Source organism: Salmo salar, chromosome 29 (genome assembly GCF_965601325.2).
Source record: "Salmo salar chromosome 29, fSalSal1, whole genome shotgun sequence".
In the NCBI taxonomy this organism is placed as follows: domain Eukaryota; kingdom Metazoa; phylum Chordata; class Actinopteri; order Salmoniformes; family Salmonidae; genus Salmo; species Salmo salar.
The window spans coordinates 43,243,787-43,264,192 of record NC_138319.1 but is presented as its reverse complement, the minus strand read 5'-3'; the positions used below and the strand labels follow the sequence as shown (position 1 = coordinate 43,264,192).

Genomic DNA, 20,406 nt, shown 5'->3' with positions numbered 1-20,406 from the left:
AGGTAGGGTAGGTAGGTAGGTAGGTAGGTAGGTAGGTAGGTAGGTAGGTAGGTAGGTAGGTAGGTAGGTAGGTAGGTAGGTAGGTAGGTAGGGGTAGGTAGGTAGGTAGGTAGGTAGGTAGGTAGGTAGGTAGGTAGGTAGGAGGAAGGAAGTAGAGGTAGGGAGTGAGGGAGGTAGAAAGAGAGATGTACTGTAGGTAGGTAGGTAGGTAGGTAGGTAGGTAGGTAGGTAGGTAGGTAGGTAGGTAGGTAGGTAGGTAGGTAGGTAGGTAGGTAGGTAGGTAGGTAGGTAGGTAGGTAGGTAGGTAGGTAGGTAGGTAGGTAGGTAGGTAGGTAGGTAGGTACAGTTGAAGTTGGAAGTTTACATTCACTTATGTTGGAGTCGTTAAAACTAGTTTTTCAACCACTCCACCAATTTCTTGTTAACAAACTATAGTTTTGGCAAGTCGGTTAGGACATCTACTTTGGCATGACACGAGTAATTTTTATAACAATTGTTGACAGAAAGATTATTTCACCTATAATTCACTGTATCACAATTCCAGGGGGTCAGAAGTTTACATACACTAAGTTGACTGTGCCTTTAAACAGCTTGGAAAATTCCAGAAAATGATGTCATGGCTTTAGAAGCTTCTGATAGGCTAATTGACATCATTTGAGTCAATTGGAGGTGTACCTGTGGATGTATTTCAAGGCCTACCTTCAAACTCAGTGCCTCTCTGCTTGACATCATGGGAAAATCAAAAGAAATCAGCCAAGACCTCAGAAAAAAAACAGTAGACCTCCACAAGTCTGGTTCATCCTTGGGAGCAATTTCCAAATGCCTGAAGGTACCACGTTCATTTGTACAAACAATAGTATGCAAGTATAAACACCATGGGACCACGCAGCCGTCATACCGCTCAGGAAGGAGACGCGTTCTGTCTCCTAGATATGAACATACTTTGATTTGCACTTTTCGAACCAATCCCAGAACAACAGCAAAGGACCTTGTGAAGATGCTGGAGGAAACCGATACAAAAGTATCTATATCCACAGTAAAACGAGTCCTATATCGACATAACCTGAAAGGCCATAAAAAAACAGATTACAGTTTGCAACTGCACATGGGGACAAAGATCGTACTTTTTGAAGAAATGTCCTCTGGTCTGATGGGACAAAAATAGAACTGTTTGGCCATAATGACCATCGTTATGTTTGGAGGAAGAAGGGGGAGGCTTGCAAGCCGAAGAACACCATCCCAACCGTGAAGCACGGGGGTGGCAGCATCATGTTGTGGGGGTGCTTTGCTGCAGGAGGGACTGGTGCACTTCACAAAATAGATGGCATCATGAGGACGGAAAATTACGTGGATATATTGAAGCAACATCCCAAGACATCAGTCAGGAAGTTAAAGCTTGGTCACAAATGGGTCTTCCAAATGGACAATGACCCCAAGCATACTTCCAAAGTTGTGGCAAAATGGCTTAATAAGGACAACAAAGTCAAGGTATTGGAGTGGCCATCACAAAGCCCTGACCTCAATCCCATAGAACATTTGTGGGCAGAACTGAAAAAGCGTGTGCGAGCAAGGAGGCCTACAAACCTGACTCAGTTACACCAGCTCTGTCAGGAGGAATGGGCCAAAATTCACCCAACTTATTGTGGAAGCTTGTGGAAGGCTACCTGAAACATTTTACCCAGGTTAAACAATTTAAAGGCAATGCTACCAATTATTAATTTAGTGTATGTAAACTTCTGACCCACTGGGAATGTGATGAAAGAAATAAAAGCTTTAATAAATCATTCTCTCTACTATTATTCTGACATTTCACATTCTTAAAATAAAGTGTGATTTTAACTGACCTAAGACAGGGAATTTTTACCAGGATTAAATATCAGGAATTGTGAAATACTGAGTTTATATGTATTTGGCTAAGGTGTATGTAAACTTCCGACTTCAACTGTAGGTATGTAGATAGGTAGGTAGGTAGGTAGGTAGGTAGGAAGGAAGGAAGGAAGGAAGGAAGGAAGGAAGGAAGGAAGGAAGGAAGGAAGGAAGGAAGGAAGGAAGGAAGGAAGGAAGGAAGGAAGGAAGGAAGGAAGGAGTAGGTAGTGAGGGATAGTAGGTGTGTTCAGAACAGTGGGTGGAGAGGACAGACATAAACACACCCTACCTTACTGACGCGATCACACACACAGACACACACAGACACATAAACACACACACATACACCTTGACGGCCACACACACTCATCCTCACACAGAGGGAGAGAGAGGAGTAGGTCGTATAGTTCTCAGTCAGAGTTGTATCCAGACTACAGGAGTGCTTCTCTTATTCCTGGACCATCCTGTATCACTCACCTGCCATAGGTAAGATCCGTACAGTATTATACCTGGACCATCCTGTATCGCTCACCTGCCATAGGTAAGATCCGTACAGTATTATACCTGGACCATCCTGTATCGCCCACCTGCCATAGGTAAGATCCGTACAGTATTATACCTGGACCATCCTGTATCGCTCACCTGCCATAGGTAAGATCCATACAGTATGGTGGTTATTTCATCAATCACAGTGTTATTCTATCACTACTGTTAAATCAGTCCGTTTTCGTGTTGAGATTGATAAGGTTCATATATTTTGCTCTTTCAGTCAGTGTTGTTACAGGGATTACAGGTATTGTCCACTGTGAAGTTCATTCTCTGTGAACTGGCACATAAAGCTTTCTTTGTGATTTCGCCAGGGAGTTGGAAGTATATTGTGAGGTAGTTCTATGTACTTAGTAAGGTGTGCACTCTGACCATTGTCTGATAATAATAGTGCTTAATAGATATGGAACCAGTTTTTCCATCAGCAGTAGGCCATGGGTTAGGGTTAGGGTTAGGAGGGTTAGGGTTAGGAAGGGTTAGGAGGGGTTAGGGGTAGGGTTAGGGGTAGGGTTAGGGGTAGTGTTAGGGTTAGGGTTAGGAGGGTTAGGAGGGTTAGGGTTAGGGTTAAGAGGGTTAGGGTTAGGGTTAGGAGGGTTAGGGTTAGGAAGGGTTAGGAGGGGTTAGGGGTAGGGTTAGGGGTAGGGTTAGGGGTAGGGTTAGGGTTAGGGTTAGGAGGGTTAGGAGGGTTAGGGTTAAGAGGGTTAGGGTTAGGGTTAGGAGGGTTAGGGTTAGGAGGGTTAGGGTTAGGAGGGTTAGGGTTAGGGTTAGGGTTAGGAGGGTTAGGAAGGGGTTAGGAGGGGTCAGTAGGGATTAGGAAGGGTTAGGAAGGGCTAGGATAGTTTAGGAGGGTTAGGAAGGGTTAGGATAGTTTAGGAGGGTTAGGAAGGGTTAGGAGGTGTTAGGAAGGGTTAGGAAGGGTTAGGAGGGGTCAGTAGGGATTAGGAAGGGTTAGGAAGGGCTAGGAAGGTTTAGGAAGGGTTGGGAGGGTTTAGGAAGGGTTAAGAGGGGTTAGGAAGGGTTAGGAAGGGCTAGGAAGGGCTAGGAGTGTTTAGGAAGGGCTAGGAGGGTTTATGAAGGGTTAGGAAGGGTTGGGAGGGGTTTGGAGGGGAAATGAGGGGAAGGGTTTGGAGGGGATAGGAGGTGTTGGAAAGGGTTAGGAGGGGTTAGGATGGGTTAGGGCATATGAAGGATTATGATTAGGAAGGGTTAGGGTTAGGAACGGTTAGGGCATATGAAGGATTAGGATGTGTTAGGAGAGGTTGTTGCATAGGAAGTGAGAGTTCCTTCACTGCTATTTTAATAAGCCTGATCATGACTTTTAAGTATTGCAGTTGTTACTTCTCATGTGAAACTAAACTCTTGCTGGTTGGAGGTTAGTTAATGAACTTGTTCACAATCTGTTTGTCTGAGGAGAACCTAGAAGCCTGGTAGGACAAAGCTGTAGTCATCAGCTGAACTAGCAGTTCTTCTAGGTTCCATCACATAGGACCACTAAGCTAGTGCTGCAGTATACTGGGATCATTTTGATACAGTCATACAGACATATAAACAGCACCCTTTTTATGTACTAAAGGAGTTGTCCTTCATATGCCAGTCTCTGCCAGCAGAACCGTGTTGACTCAGTCACTTCTAATCGCTTCTAGTCACTTCCAGAAGCCTGTAGTAGTTAGGTAGTGGTAAATAATTAGAGGACAGGTCGTAAACTAATTAGTTCAGGTTACATTAATCATACCACATTTTTTTATTTGGAATGTTGACCTTCAGTTGACATGATGATGATGATGATGATGATGATGATGAGTCGTGTGATCAGTGTGTATGCTGGATTAACCCTGCATTACAATTTCACCTGACTCCACCTTTAGCCTGACTCCACCTTTAGCAGTGGTAACGATGATAGGTAACAGGCATCCTGGTTCGGCCTTCAGAACCGCTGGGGCGTTGCCAGTGAAATCGCTGTTAGCGCCAACCCTATTGTTGAAATCGACTTGAATACTGTAGTGACATTCGTGTTTGTTTTAAATGAGTCAGGCCTTAACCTGAGATTAGGTTTCCGGCCCATAATGTCACACTACTCCCTACGTAATGAACTACTTATTGTCCAGGGCCCATAGAGGATTGGTGTTAGAGGGCCCCATTATGTAGGGAGTAGGCTGCCATTTGGGACACATCCTTGGTGCCATGACTGAGCAGGTTTTAATAAGGGCTGGGGATAGTTTGAGATTTTTGCAGGCAGCCGGCTCATATCCTGTTTGAGGTCAACAAGCTCCACTCACCACTCACTCCCCGTCCTCGCTACACCTTGGACCTGTCAATCAGTTGCCCAGCAACAGTCAAACCTGTTTCTAAAAAGACAAGGTTGTAATAGTATTTAGTAAGTTTGACTTCCTCTATCTAACTATCTGTATTTAGTAAGTTTAACTTCCTCTATCTAACTATCTGTATTTAGTAAGTTTGACTTCCTCTATCTAACTATCTGTATTTAGTAAGTTTGACTTCCTCTATCTAACTATCTGTATATAGTAAGTATGACTTCCTCTATCTTACTATCTGTATATAGTAAGTTTGACTTCCTCTTTCTAACTATCTGTATATAGTAAGTATGACTTCCTCTATCTAACTATCTGTATTTAGTAAGTTTGACTTCCTCTTTCTAACTATCTGTATATAGTAAGTTTGACTTCCTCTATCTTACTATCTGTATATAATAAGTTTGACTTCCTCTATCTAACTATCTGTATATAGTAAGTTTGACTTCCTCTATCTTACTATCTGTATTTAGTAAGTTTGACTTCCTCTATCTAACTATCTGTATATAGTAAGTATGACTTCCTCTATCTAACTATCTGTATTTAGTAAGTTTGACTTCCTCTATCTAACTATCTGTATATAGTAAGTTTGACTTCCTCTATCTTACTATCTGTATATAGTAAGTTTGACTTCCTCTATCTAACTATCTGTATATAGTAAGTATGACCACTGAATGATTGTGCATTAAATCTCTATCTTGCTATAAAGCGGTCATGTATCTGTGTTCTCATAAATCAAATCTCCCCCCGTAGTTCTCTGCTTTGGTTTTTCCTTCGCGTTCTCATACAGTACAGCGGTCTTACAGTCAGTGATATTTTATCGTGACACTAATTTGACAGTGATATGTGGTAGTGTTTGCTCAGTGACACCCTGTGCGTTTGGCTGGCAGTGCTGATATCTGTCCGAAGGGGCAATCACACGCCCGTGATTGCGGAAGTTGTTTGTTGCCACGGCGCCTAGTTAACGGGCCTGTCCGTTCTTAGGCCACCTGTTCTCCAGAACAGAGAGAATAGTCATGAGTCACCTGCTTTCATAATAGACTCTTTACTGCAGAACGTCTTACTGTATTATTGCCTTTAACCTTAAAACTACCGACTCGGGTCATTTTGACCCCAGAGGCATATTTTTGTTCACAGCCCAGAGATGGTTAATTAAATTCTTCATTCAACTTGTTCTTACCGAATCTAAATCATTGTTTAGTGTTTCTCTATCAATATGGACATAAAATGTGTTTTGACCCCAAAACATCTAACTCCACCTACAGTCCTACAGTAGATAGGATCTTTATTTGAATATAGGTTTCCATGGAGACATAATGATAAGTTATCCATACCAGCAGAGGGTGGACCTGTATCATCTGATGTAGCACCCCATGTACCTGCCTAAGGGTCTATACCACGTGCAGTGCCTTCTGAAAGTATTCAGACCCCTTGACTTTTTACCCATTTTGTTATGTTGAAGCCTTATTCAAAAATTTATTAAAAACATGTTTCTCCCCCCCTCATCAATCTACAGATAATATCCCATAATGACAAAGCAAAAACAGGTTTAAAATATATATATATATTACATTTACATAAGTATTCAGACCTTTTACTCAGTACTTTGTTGAAGCACCTTTGGCAGCGATTACAGCCTTGAGTCTTCTTGGGTATGACGCTACAAGCTTGGCACACCTGTATTTGGGGAGTTTCTCCCATTCTTTTCTGCAGATCCTCTCAAGCTCTGTCAGGTTGGATGGGGAGCGTCGCTGCACAGCTATTTTCAGGTCTCTCCCAGAGATGTTCGATCGGGTTCAAGTCCGGGCTCTGGCCGGGCCACTCAAGGACATTCAGAGACTTGTCCCAAAGCCAATCCTGCATTGTCTTGGCTGTGTGCTTAGAGTTGTTGTCCTGTTAGAAGGTGAACGTTCAACCCAGTCTTAGGTCCTGAGCACTCAGGCGCAGGTTTTCATCAAGGATCTCTCTGTACTTTGCTCTGTTCATCTTTGCCTCGATCCTGACTAGTCTCCCAATCCCTGCTGCTGAAAAACATCCCCACAGCATGATGCTGCCACCACCAGGCTTCACCGTAGGGATGGTGTCAGGTTTCCTCCAGACGTGATGCTTGGAATTCAGGCCAAAGAGTTTAATCTTGGTTTCATCAGACCAGAGAATCTTGTTTCTCATGGTCTGAGAGTCCTTTAGGTGCCTTTTGGCAACTCCAAGCGGGCTGTCATGTGCCTTTTACTGAGGAGTGGCTTCCGTCTGGCCAATCTACCATAAAGGCCTGATTGGTGGGGTGCTGTAGAGATGGTTGTCCTTCTGGAAGGTTCTCCCATCTCCACAGAGGAACTCTGGAGCTCTGTCAGAGTGACCATCGGGTTCTTGGTCACCTCCCTGACCAAGGCCCTTCTCCCCCGATTGCTCAGTTTGACCGGGCGGCCAGAACTAGGAAGAGTCTTGGGGGTTGCAAACTTCTTTGATTTAAGAATTATCGAGGCCACTGTGTTCTTGGGGACCTTCAATGCTGCAGAAATGTTTTGGTACCCTTCCCCAGATCTGAGCCTCGACACAATCCTGTCTCTGATCTCTACGGACAATTCCTTCAACCTCATGGCTTGGTTTTTGCTCTGACATGCACTGTCAACTGTGGGACCTTATATAGACAGGTGTGTGCCTTTCCAAATCATGTCCAATCAATTGAATTGACGATAGGTGGATTCCAAATCAAGTTGTAGAAACATCTCAAGGATGATCATTGGAAACAGGATGCACCTGAGCTCAATTCAGAGTATTTTAGCAAAGAGTCTGAATACTTTATGTAAATAAGGTATTTATGTTTTGAAAGGTTCTGAATACTTTCCGAAGGCATTGTATTGTACAACTGGATACAACACCAAGATGACATTACAAAAATATGCCACTGGTATACACAGTCTGCCACTGGTATACACAGTCTGCCACTGGTATACACAGTCTGCCCTGGTATACACAGTCTGCCACTGGTATACACAGTCTGCCACTGGTATACACAGTCTGCCACTGGTATACACAGTCTGCCACTGGTATACACAGTCTGCCACTGGTATACACAGTCTGCCACTGGTATACACAGTCTGCCACTGGTATACACAGTCTGCCACTGGTATACACAGTCTGCCACTGGTATACACAGTCTGCCTCTGGTATACACAGTCTGCCACTGGTATACACAGTCTGCCACTGGTATACACAGTCTGCCCTGGTATACACAGTCTGCCACTGGTATACACAGTCTGCCACTGGTATACACAGTCTGCCACTGGTATACACAGTCTGCCACTGGTATACACAGTCTGCCTCTGGTATACACAGTCTGCCACTGGTATACACAGTCTGCCACTGGTATACACAGTCTGCCACTGGTATACACAGTCTGCCACTGGTATACACAGTCTGTCACTGGTATACACAGTCTGCCTCTGGTATACACAGTCTGCCTCTGGTATACACAGTCTGCCTCTGGTATACACAGTCTGCCACTGGTATACACAGTCTGCCACTGGTATACACAGTCTGCCACTGGTATACACAGTCTGTCACTGGTATACACAGTCTGCCCTGGTATACACAGTCTGCCCTGGTATACACAGTCTGCCACTGGTATACACAGTCTGCCACTGGTATACACAGTCTGCCTCTGGTATACACAGTCTGCCTCTGGTATACACAGTCTGCCACTGGTATACACAGTCTGCCTCTGGTATACACAGTCTGCCTCTGGTATACACAGTCTGCCTCTGGTATACACAGTCTGCCACTGGTATACACAGTCTGCCACTGGTATACACAGTCTGCCACTGGTATACACAGTCTGCCTCTGGTATACACAGTCTGCCACTGGTATACACAGTCTGCCACAGGTATACACAGTCTGCCTCTTGGTATACACAGTCTACCACTGGTATACACAGTCTGCCACTGGTATACACAGTCTGCTACTGGTATACACAGTCTGCCTCTGGTATACACAGTCTGCCACTGGTATACACAGTCTGCCACTGGTATACACAGTCTGTCACTGGTATACACAGTCTGCCCTGGTATACACAGTCTGCCCTGGTATACACAGTCTGCCACTGGTATACACAGTCTGCCACTGGTATACACAGTCTGCCTCTGGTATACACAGTCTGCCTCTGGTATACACAGTCTGCCACTGGTATACACAGTCTGCCTCTGGTATACACAGTCTGCCTCTGGTATACACAGTCTGCCACTGGTATACACAGTCTGCCACTGGTATACACAGTCTGCCACTGGTATACACAGTCTGCCTCTGGTATACACAGTCTGCCACTGGTATACACAGTCTGCCACTGGTATACACAGTCTGCCTCTTGGTATACACAGTCTACCACTGGTATACACAGTCTGCTACTGGTATACACAGTCTACCACTGGTATACACAGTCTGCCTCTGGTATACACAGTCTGCCTCTGGTATACACAGTCTACCACTGGTATACACAGTCTGCCACTGGTATACACAGTCTGCTACTGGTATACACAGTCTGCCTCTGGTATACACAGTCTACCACTGGTATACACTGCTGTATTCTCTACACAGAGAGCTGTACTGCTGTATTCTCTACACAGAGAGCTGTACTGCTGTATTCTCTACACAGAGAGCTGTACTGCTGTATTCTCTAAACAGAGAGCTGTACTGCTGTATTCTCTACACAGAGAGCTGTACTGCTGTATTCTCTACACAGGGAGCTGTACTGCTGTATTCTCTACACAGAGAGCTGTACTGCTGTATTCTCTACACAGGGAGCTGTACTGCTGTATTCTCTACACAGAGAGCTGTACTGCTGTATTCTCTACACAGAGAGCTGTACTGCTGTATTCTCTACACAGAGAGCTGTACTGCTGTATTCTCTACACAGGGAGCTGTACTGCTGTATTCTCTACACAGGGATCTGTACTGCTGTATTCTCTACACAGGGAGCTGTACTGCTGTATTCTCTACACAGGGAGCTGTACTGCTGTATTCTCTACACAGGGATCTGTACTGCTGTATTCTCTACACAGGGAGCTGTACTGCTGTATTCTCTACACAGGGATCTGTACTGCTGTATTCTCTACACAGGGAGCTGTACTGCTGTATTCTCTACACAGGGAGCTGTACTGCTGTATTCTCTACACAGGGAGCTGTACTGCTGTATTCTCTACACAGAGAGCTGTACTGCTGTATTCTCTACACAGAGAGCTGTACTGCTGTATTCTCTACACAGAGAGCTGTACTGCTGTATTCTCTACACAGAGAGCTGTACTGCTGTATTCTCTACACAGGGAGCTGTACTGCTGTATTCTCTACACAGGGAGCTGTACTGCTGTATTCTCTACACAGGGAGCTGTACTGCTGTATTCTCTACACAGGGAGCTGTACTGCTGTATTCTCTACACAGGGAGCTGTACTGCTGTATTCTCTACACAGGGAGCTGTACTGCTGTATTCTCTACACAGGGAGCTGTACTGCTGTATTCTCTACACAGGGAGCTGTACTGCTGTATTCTCTACACAGAGAGCTGTACTGCTGTATTCTCTACACAGAGAGCTGTACTGCTGTATTCTCTACACAGAGAGCTGTACTGCTGTATTCTCTACACAGAGAGCTGTACTGCTGTATTCTCTACACAGGGAGCTGTACTGCTGTATTCTCTACACAGAGAGCTGTACTGCTGTATTCTCTACACAGGGAGCTGTACTGCTGTATTCTCTACACAGAGAGCTGTACTGCTGTATTCTCTACACAGGGAGCTGTACTGCTGTATTCTCTACACAGGGAGCTGTACTGCTGTATTCTCTACACAGGGAGCTGTACTGCTGTATTCTCTACACAGGGATCTGTACTGCTGTATTCTCTACACAGGGAGCTGTACTGCTGTATTCTCTACACAGGGAGCTGTACTGCTGTATTCTCTACACAGGGAGCTGTACTGCTGTATTCTCTACACAGGGAGCTGTACTGCTGTATTCTCTACACAGGGAGCTGTACTGCTGTATTCTCTACACAGAGAGCTGTACTGCTGTATTCTCTACACAGAGAGCTGTACTGCTGTATTCTCTACACAGGGAGCTGTACTGCTGTATTCTCTACACAGAGAGCTGTACTGCTGTATTCTCTACACAGGGAGCTGTACTGCTGTATTCTCTACACAGAGAGCTGTACTGCTGTATTCTCTACACAGAGAGCTGTACTGCTGTATTCTCTACACAGAGAGCTGTACTGCTGTATTCTCTACACAGAGAGCTGTACTGCTGTATTCTCTACACAGAGAGCTGTACTGCTGTATTCTCTACACAGAGAGCTGTACTGCTGTATTCTCAACAACAAAAAAAGAAGGTATATTTGAATTCAGGTTTGTCTGGAAACATCAGTCTATACATATCCTCAGAGATTTAGACCAGATAGACAGATCACCTGCAGAGATGGAGTACTTTAGGTACACCTGTGGTTATAACTGATTATAACTGGTTATAACTAGGTGTGACCGTGTACAGAATCCAAATGAACTTACATATATACTTACTTCATGTCAAAACAGCTCATCAAGTCTGTCAGTGGTATGAATACGAGGTAGACCTGCACTACAGAAACCAGCTAACCTCTAAATGAGCTCTTAGTGCTGTATTGGGGTGTATTCTCAGAATAATGGTTATTCTACAGGAAATGTTATATAAATACCAGCAGGATTTGGGCATGCTTTTAGAAGCATGTTATCGTAGCCCCTACCTCTCCCATTGTTTCACTAACAGAAAACTAAGACATATTTTTTGGTCAATATCTCTCAAGATCACCTTTTGAAGTGAATTTAATAATTTCTTTGTCAATAAAATGAGCTTGTTTTTAGTAAATGAGCTTGTTTTTAGTAAATTAACTTGTTTTTAGTAAATTAACTTGTTTTTAGTAAATTAACTTGTTTTTAGTAAATTAACTTGTTTTTAGTAAATGAGTTTGTTTTTAGTAAATTAACTTGTTTTTAGTAAATTAACTCGTTTTTAGTAAATGAGCTTGTTTTTAGTAAATTAACTTGTTTTTTAGTAAATTAACTTGTTTTTAGTAAATGAGCTTGTTTTTAGTAAATTAACTTGTTTTTAGTAAATTAACTCGTTTTTAGTAAATGAGCTTGTTTTTAGTAAATTAACTTGTTTTTTAGTAAATTAACTTGTTTTTAGTAAATGAGCTTGTTTTTGGTCAATGAGCTTGTTAGTACGAATATGGACTGTACTTTGGAACAAAGCTACACTTTATATAAAGGTAAAATGTATATTTATGTTTTTACAGAATATGAAAATTCTGCTCAAATGTGACCGACCGCAAAAAATTGAAATTGTGTTTTTTTACATTGGATAAAAGTAGAGACTCAGAGCTAGAAAATGGTATATCAAACACCACAGTTGAGGAACAAATGATAAATGAATTCTGCTTTTTCAACTTGTAACCCAACTTTCGAGAAAATGGCCCTTGAATCGTTGGTACACCTACTGGAGAGCTCTTCTATGTTAAACAGTAAGTATGGTAGTGTACAATCAAAGATTTCAAGACTTATAGCTGGTTTATAGTAACTCTAGCGACATGTCTGTATACAGTTGTGGCAGTGACATCATGAACATTCTATTGTCGTCCGACATCAAACTTGCCGTTGTCGTTATGAAAAAGTATCAAGACAAAAACGTCAGGCAGCATCAGCCTGGTGGTCCAAAATAACATAACTGGTGCTTTTTAACACCAATAAATTCCTCAGTTTAAAAATGAATTTAGTATATGTCAATTTAGCAAACCAGGCAACTAAAAGCATCTTTCTAAACAATGTTTTTGGTTAGTTTCTAGCTTGTTAGAAGGTGTAAATGGTACAGTGAAATGATTACTTGTATAGTGGAATATTTTGTTTAGACATGTAGCTAGCTAGCTAAACAATGAACCATAATCCCAAGTCATAACGTTACTACCCTGCATGAATCTACAGGTAGCTAAAGCTAACCAACTAGCTAGGTTCAATGTTAGCTAGCTAAACAATGAACCATAATCCCAACTCATAACGTTACTACCCTGCATGAATCTGCAGGTAGCTAAAGCTAACCAACTAGCTAGGTTCAATGTTAGCTAGCTAAACAATGAACCATAATCCCAACTCATAACGTTTCTACCCTGCATGTATCTGCAGGTAGCTAACCAACCAGGTTCTATGTTAGCTATCTAACATTAGGCTATAACTAGCAATGCAAATGACTCTGAGATACGAATGACATTACACAGATCACACACGTAACTTTAGCTAGCTAGCCAGCCAGCTAACAGCACGCTTTAACTTGCAATGAAACAACTTTCTGCCAAAATTATAAACGTGTAATATTTGAAAATGTAGCTAGCTAGACTATCTTACCCGTATACACGGATGAACTCTTCTCCCTCTCTGTCATGGTTGCCCTTTAGTTTGAAGATGTAATCCAGAGACGGGTGTTTTATACAACAGCCTTCTGTATTCTCTTTTTGACTCCCTCCGTATTTGCAATCAAATGCCTGAATTTTCTCCATCTCCTTAGCTATCATGCTTCCACCAGGCATTCCACTGATTTCAGACCTCGGTCCTCCAGAAAGTGGAGAGCAACACAGCAGTTCGTTCTTTAAAAAAAAACACTTTAGAAAGGATAACATATTGTTGTTCCCCCTTTACAAATTGTGAGTTTACGCCGCGGGATTTAGAGCTAATTTGTTTCTCTAACTGACAATGAATGGGCGACATAAACCTAAATAGAAACTGATAATTGTGCACGACTTCAGTATTACTTACTAAAACTGTTGTTACACTAAGGTTTTTATTATTTTATTTTGTTAGGATTATTTTGGTCTTACTGTAGTAGTTTAGCCCACTCCCGACCGGTCACGTTATACAGCGCCTGAGTGGCGCAAAGGTCTAAGACACTGCATAGCAGTGTAAGCTGTGTTGTTACAGGTGCTGGTTCAATACCTGTGCTGTCCTCGACTGGGAGACCCATGAGATGATTGTAGTTTTTTGGTTTCTCTCCCTCTAAAACCAGAAATAAATTATTTCAAATAACAAACTGGCTTTACTTACAAATTAGTAACTATTATTATTGTTATAATTAATGTAGAATGATATAAAAGCCCCGTGGATATTCTCACAGATATATTATTAACCCTGTTATTAGCAGGACAATATACATTGGTCAAATTGGTTATGGCTCCTGAGTGGCTCCAGTTCTCCAGCTGTATCCACTGAGATAGCACAATGGGATTTCAGTTCTCCAGCTGTATCCACTGAGATAGCACAATGGGATTTCAGTTCTCCAGCTGTATCCACTGAGATAGCACAATGGGATTTCAGTTCTCCAGCTGTATCCACTGAGATAGCACAATGGGATTTCAGTTCTCCAGCTGTATCCACTGAGATAGCACAATGGGATTTCAGTTCTCCAGCTGTATCCACTGAGATAGCACAATGGGATTTCAGTTCTCCAGCTGTATCCACTGAGATAGCACAATGGGATTTCAGTTCTCCAGCTGTATCCACTGAGATAGCACGATGGGATTTCAGTTCTCCAGCTGTATCCACTGAGATAGCACGATGGGATTTCAGTTCTCCAGCTGTATCCACTGAGATAGCCCAATGGGATTTCAGTTCTCCAGCTGTATCCACTGAGATAGCACAATGGGATTGCCTTGCAGTTCTCCAGCTGTAACCACTGAAAGTGGTTCAAGGCACGAGGGCAGGGGGCACAGGATGGTCCGCAGAGCCGCGCACAGATGACCGACTTAGCCCATGAGGAAGAGAGGAGGAGGAGGGGGGGGGGTAGAGCCCCACCCCACCACACTGACAACACTTTAAGGCGCATTACACTAATAATGGCGCTGACTAGGGAAACGTTCCCGCTGTTCTGTTTGTGAGTGCACGTTCAAACTAAAACAATGTAACTAATAATGGCATCTTTATGCTTTCGTTAATAAAATAATGATAAAAATACTCTTTCAAAATGCAGATGTTTATTTTTTTAAGGCTCCAATAATGAATTACTATGGAAATAAATATCACTGAATTACATAAATATCCTCCAATCCTCTATATGTAATTATTGGCGGGGAGTTCGATTATATTTTTCGATATATTATAGTCCTACCGTAGACGATATGAGTCTCACTAGTGTTGAGTAATGTGCTATTAAAAGTGGTGTAGGTCTTATTTATTTAAAGAGCCTATTGAAGTTAGAAGCAATAGGATTTGAAGCAATAGACTACAACTATTTTAGCACCGTTTCACGCTGCTCTGAGACAAGCATGGGGACTGGTCATGATAAATCAATAAGATTTCTATTTTCACTGAATCTCTGTTTGGGTATTGGTTAGACTAGGATTAGAAAATTAGAGGGTAGAAATGTTATGTTCTTAGTGTAACCTTTATTTAACCTTTATTTAACCTTTATTTAACCTTTATTTAACTAGGCAAGTCAGTTTAGAACAAATTCTCATTTACAAGGACAGCCTACTCCTTCCTCTCCGTAGGGGAATTGAACCCCGGTCTCCCGCGTGCCCGTATTCTCTAGTACAGCCACTATTGAAGGCTATCAAATGCGTCTCAAAGATGCCCTCTGGTGGTCAAACTAACACTAACTAGCATTAATGGTACCAGTGGTTCACACTTAAATAACGTGCCATAGAATTCTACGGCACCATGCAAGCTGCGCCGCGGTACGCTGCAACTTTACAAGGACCCACTATACTAAGCAGCTCATGTTATAGACTGAAGCGGGCTACATTGCAGACCAATCCGAACTCATCTCCTCGGCATGTCCAGCCCACCCATTATCTCAGCCAATCATGGCTAGTGGGAAGGTTACTGTTTTTTTCCATTGCTAAACCAACTAGGCTCGTAATTTAACAATTTTATTTGTATTTACAGATGGCATACACATTTGTTTTTAAGGCACATGAAAGTTGTTCCTGAAGGCATTTCTGCCCCAAAAAAACACATTTTGGATACAATTATTTACATGCCTAATTATGTAATTTTATAAGAAATACTTTGATATATTTCTGTGATTGTTGCTTTTTCCAATAGTTTCTTCTTGGGGTCAAAATGACCCCAGTTGGTTATCGATGTACACTGTAAAAAAAAATATATATATATTTGTTTCAACTAACTTTTAGTTCCACAGACTTTTTTGGTTTACTCAACTTTTTGGTCAAAGTGTTAGCTGAACTTAACATTTTTAGTTGGCCCAAACAACTCCAACATGAGAAAACACAGATACAAATTCTATTAATTTTAAAATGATCTTTTTGCTCAAATTGTCTAGTATGTTCATTCAACTAGAAATTATTATTGTTGTGTATAACCAGTTGCACAGCCTTTTTTAAATAATTTTTCATTGAATAAACATGAGACAGGTTGAGCAAACACATCATTTTAAATTGACTGAACGTTTTCTGAAGTTGGAGAAAAATTTTGGCCTACATTTTTTTGGGGGGTTTCAGTTTAACACTTAGTCTGAAAACAAAACAAAACCAAAAAAAAGTTCTGGAACCAGTTACTTAATAATAATTAGTTGAAACAACTAAATTTGTGGGTGTTTTTCATTTTTTTTTTTACAGTGTATGTAAAATATGTTGCTAGCTTGGTGGTTAAAGACTCTGTGGAAGATAGGCACTTTTCAGTAAACATGCAGTAAGCTTTCTGAGGTGATTCACAGTTCGTTCAGCATGCTCTCTACTGTGTTGTTAGTTGTGCAGAATGACTGAAGAAAGTCCAGAAGCCTTTCAGCATGTCAGCAGGAAGTCTGGCCTACAGATCTGGACCATCAATGTAAGTCACAAGTCTTTCTAAATACTTCATATTGTAATATACTGTACAGATGTAGAATCATCATTTGATCACCCTGTTGCAGGATAACTTTTCTGCAATGCAGGACATTTTAAACTTGTAGTTTACTTGAGGTTTAAAAAGGCTTCTAAAGTTTGGAATTTCCACTTTGAAATTGTAAACTTGGTTTTCCCTTATGAGAAATGTATCAACCCCTATAAAAAACGTTAATACATTTTAATTCACTTAATAATTCACATTTCCTGTTGCTGCAGGATTATTTTCCTGCTGTAGCAAACTGGATCAAATTAAGATCCTACATCTGTTTATACAGCAGTCTCCACTGGGTTATACAGCGGTCTCCACTGGGTTATAGAGCAGTCTCCACTGGGTTATATAGCGGTCTCCACTGGGTTATACAGCGGTCTCCACTGGGTAATACAGCAGTCTCCACTGGGTTATACAGCAGTCTCCACTGGGTTATTCAGCCATCTCCACTGGGTAATACAGCGGTCTCCACTGGGTTATACAGCAGTCTCCACTGGGTTATACAGCAGTCTCCACTGGGTAATACAGCGGTCTCCACTGGGTTATAGAGCAGTCTCCACTGGGTTATACAGCGGTCTCCACTGGGTTATAGAGCGGTCTCCACTGGGTTATACAGCAGTCTCCACTGGGTTATACAGCAGTCTCCACTGGGTTATACAGCAGTCTCCACTGGGTTATACAGCAGTCTCCACTGGGTTATACAGCGGTCTCCACTGGGTTATACAGCGGTCTCCACTGGGTTATACAGCGGTCTCCACTGGGTAATACAGCAGTCTCCACTGGGTTATACAGCGGTCTCCTCTGGGTAATACAGCGGTCTCCTCTGGGTAATACAGCGGTCTCCACTGGGTTATACAGCAGTCTCCACTGGGTTATACAGCGGTCTCCACTGGGTTATACAGCGGTCTCCACTGGGTTATACAGCGGTCTCCACTGGGTAATACAGCGGTCTCCTCTGGGTAATACAGCGGTCTCCTCTGGGTAATACAGCGGTCTCCACTGGGTAATACAGCGGTCTCCACTGGGTAATACAGCGGTCTCCACTGGGTTATACAGCGGTCTACACTGGGTTATACAGCGGTCTCCACTGGGTAATACAGCAGTCTCCACTGGGTAATACAGCGGTCTCCACTGGGTAATACAGCAGTCTCCACTGGGTAATACAGCAGTCTCCACTGGGTAATACAGCAGTCTCCTCTGGGTAATACAGCGGTCTCCTCTGGGTAATACAGCGGTCTCCACTGGGTTATACAGCGGTCTCCACTGGGTAATACAGCGGTCTCCACTGGGTTATACAGCGGTCTCCACTGGGTTATAGAGCAGTCTCCACTGGGTTATAGAGCGGTCTCCACTGGGTTATACAGCAGTCTCCACTGGGTTATACAGCGGTCTCCACTGGGTTATACAGCGGTCTCCACTGGGTTATAGAGCAGTCTCCACTGGGTTATAGAGCGGTCTCCACTGGGTTATACAGCAGTCTCCACTGGGTTATACAGCAGTCTCCACTGGGTTATACAGCGGTCTCCACTGGGTAATACAGCGGTCTCCACTGGGTTATACAGCGGTCTCCACTGGGTAATACAGCGGTCTACACTGGGTTATACAGCAGTCTCCACTGGGTTATAGAGCAGTCTCCACTGGGTTATAGAGCGGTCTCCACTGGGTTATACAGCAGTCTCCACTGGGTTATACAGCGGTCTCCACTGGGTTATACAGCAGTCTCCACTGGGTTATACAGCGGTCTCCACTGGGTAATACAGCGGTCTCCACTGGGTTATACAGCGGTCTCCACTGGGTAATACAGCGGTCTCCTCTGGGTAATACAGCGGTCTCCACTGGGTATATTACACTGCCTTAGTCTCAGATCTAATGCTGAGATGGGACTATTATGACAGTTTTCTTTGGTGTTCTGTCATGCTGTTCTTGAAATATAATATTCTGTTGTTTAATATAATAATCTGAAAGTATCTTGTTGTTTTTAAGAACATGAAGATGGTTCCTGTACCGGACCAAGCTTTTGGGAACTTCTTTGAGGGAGATTGCTACATTGTCCTCTATGTGAGTATTGCTACATTGTCCTCTGTGTGAGTATTGCTAAATTGTCCTCTATGTGAGTATTGCTACATTGTCCTCTGTGTGAGTATTGCTACATTGTCCTCTACGTGAGTATTGCTACATTGTCCTCTGTGTGAGTATTGCTACATTGTCCTCTACGTGAGTATTGCTACATTGTCCTCTGTGTGAGTATTGCTACATTGTCCTCTGTGTGAGTATTGCTACATTGTCCTCTGTGTGAGTATTGCTACATTGTCCTCTGTGTGAGTATTGCTACATTGTCCTCTGTGTGAGTATTGCTACATTGTCCTCTATGTGAGTATTGCTACATTGTCCTCTGTGTGAGTATTGCTACATTGTCCTCTGTGTGAGTATTGCTACATTGTCCTCTATGTGAGTATTGCTACATTGTCCTCTATGTGAGTATTGCTACATTGTCCTCTATGTGAGTATTGCTACATTGTCCTCTATGTGAGTATTGCTACATTGTCCTCTGTGTGAGTATTGCTACATTGTCCTCTATGTGAGTATTGCTACATTGTCCTCTATGTGAGTATTGCTACATTGTCCTCTGTGTGAGTATTGCTACATTGTCCTCTGTGTGAGTATTGCTACATTGTCCTCTGTGTGAGTATTGCTACATTGTCCTCTGTGTGAGTATTGCTACATTGTCCTCTGTGTGAGTATTGCTACATTGTCCTCTATGTGAGTATTGCTACATTGTCCTCTACGTGAGTATTGCTACATTGTCCTCTACGTGAGTATTGCTACATTGTCCTCTACGTGAGTATTGCTACATTGTCCTCTATGTGAGTATTGCTACATTGTCCTCTATATGAGTATTGCTACATTGTCCTCTGTGTGAGTATTGCTACATTGTCCTCTATGTGAGTATTGCTACATTGTCCTCTGTGTGAGTATTGCTACATTGTCCTCTGTGTGAGTATTGCTACATTGTCCTTTGAGCCTTTAGCCTGGTACCCTGTAGACATTATCTAAGGGTCGTTCCTGAATTCCGGTGGCATTTGGTCATGGCATTTTGAACACTTGTTATTAATTGTTATGTATTTGGGTATATCTTCGCATTCTAACTCAACTAATTTGAAAGCTTAACGACTTTAAATAATGTGTATCATTAAGATAACATTGAGCCACCAGTATGAGTAATAACACTAATCTGACATTTTAGGTAAATTAGTATTTCCTGAAATGGAGGCAACTATGGTCATCAATTTGGTAAAAAATATTTACTAAAGTGATTTAATTCATAATTTTGCTCACAATATTTTTTTCCCTGACTAACACCAAGTGACACTTTAGATGTAGACACAACAATGGTGTCCTCAAATATATGACTATATATTATATAGTATATTATATACTAAAAGGGTGTGATTATCATATCATTTAGATAATTTAACATGGACTAATCCCCCGATAACACTGGAGAAAATGCTGAAGGTCCTTCTATACTGCATCTTTGAAATCAGTGATTTTCAAGGTGGTAACACCAATGACAGAAAACGTAACGTTATGACTATAACTACTGTTCCCTGAAGGAGGGAAGGTACAACATACTACAGGGGAGTCGCACTCTCGCCACTTCCTGTTGAAGGATTTACACTCACTCCTGACAAGGCCAAAGAAATCCGTGCCTCGCTGGAATCCTCGTCTTCCACAGTTGATAAGTGTGATGCTTGGATTCATTCCTTCAATTTAATACCGCTCTTCACCAAGCC

General features: G+C 42.4%; 1 protein-coding gene across 1 annotated transcript in view; it reads left to right on the top strand.

The window, feature by feature from the left end:
- The first annotated feature begins 2,186 nt into the window (after positions 1 to 2,186).
- Positions 2,187 to 20,406, top strand: part of vill (villin-like) — a 65,567-nt gene continuing 47,347 nt past the window's right edge. The window contains 3 exon segments of the mRNA XM_082970834.1: positions 2,187 to 2,352; positions 16,487 to 16,567; positions 18,596 to 18,670. Of these exon segments, the coding sequence (XP_082826960.1) occupies positions 16,496 to 16,567; positions 18,596 to 18,670 (147 nt within the window). The 5' untranslated portion in view covers positions 2,187 to 2,352; positions 16,487 to 16,495.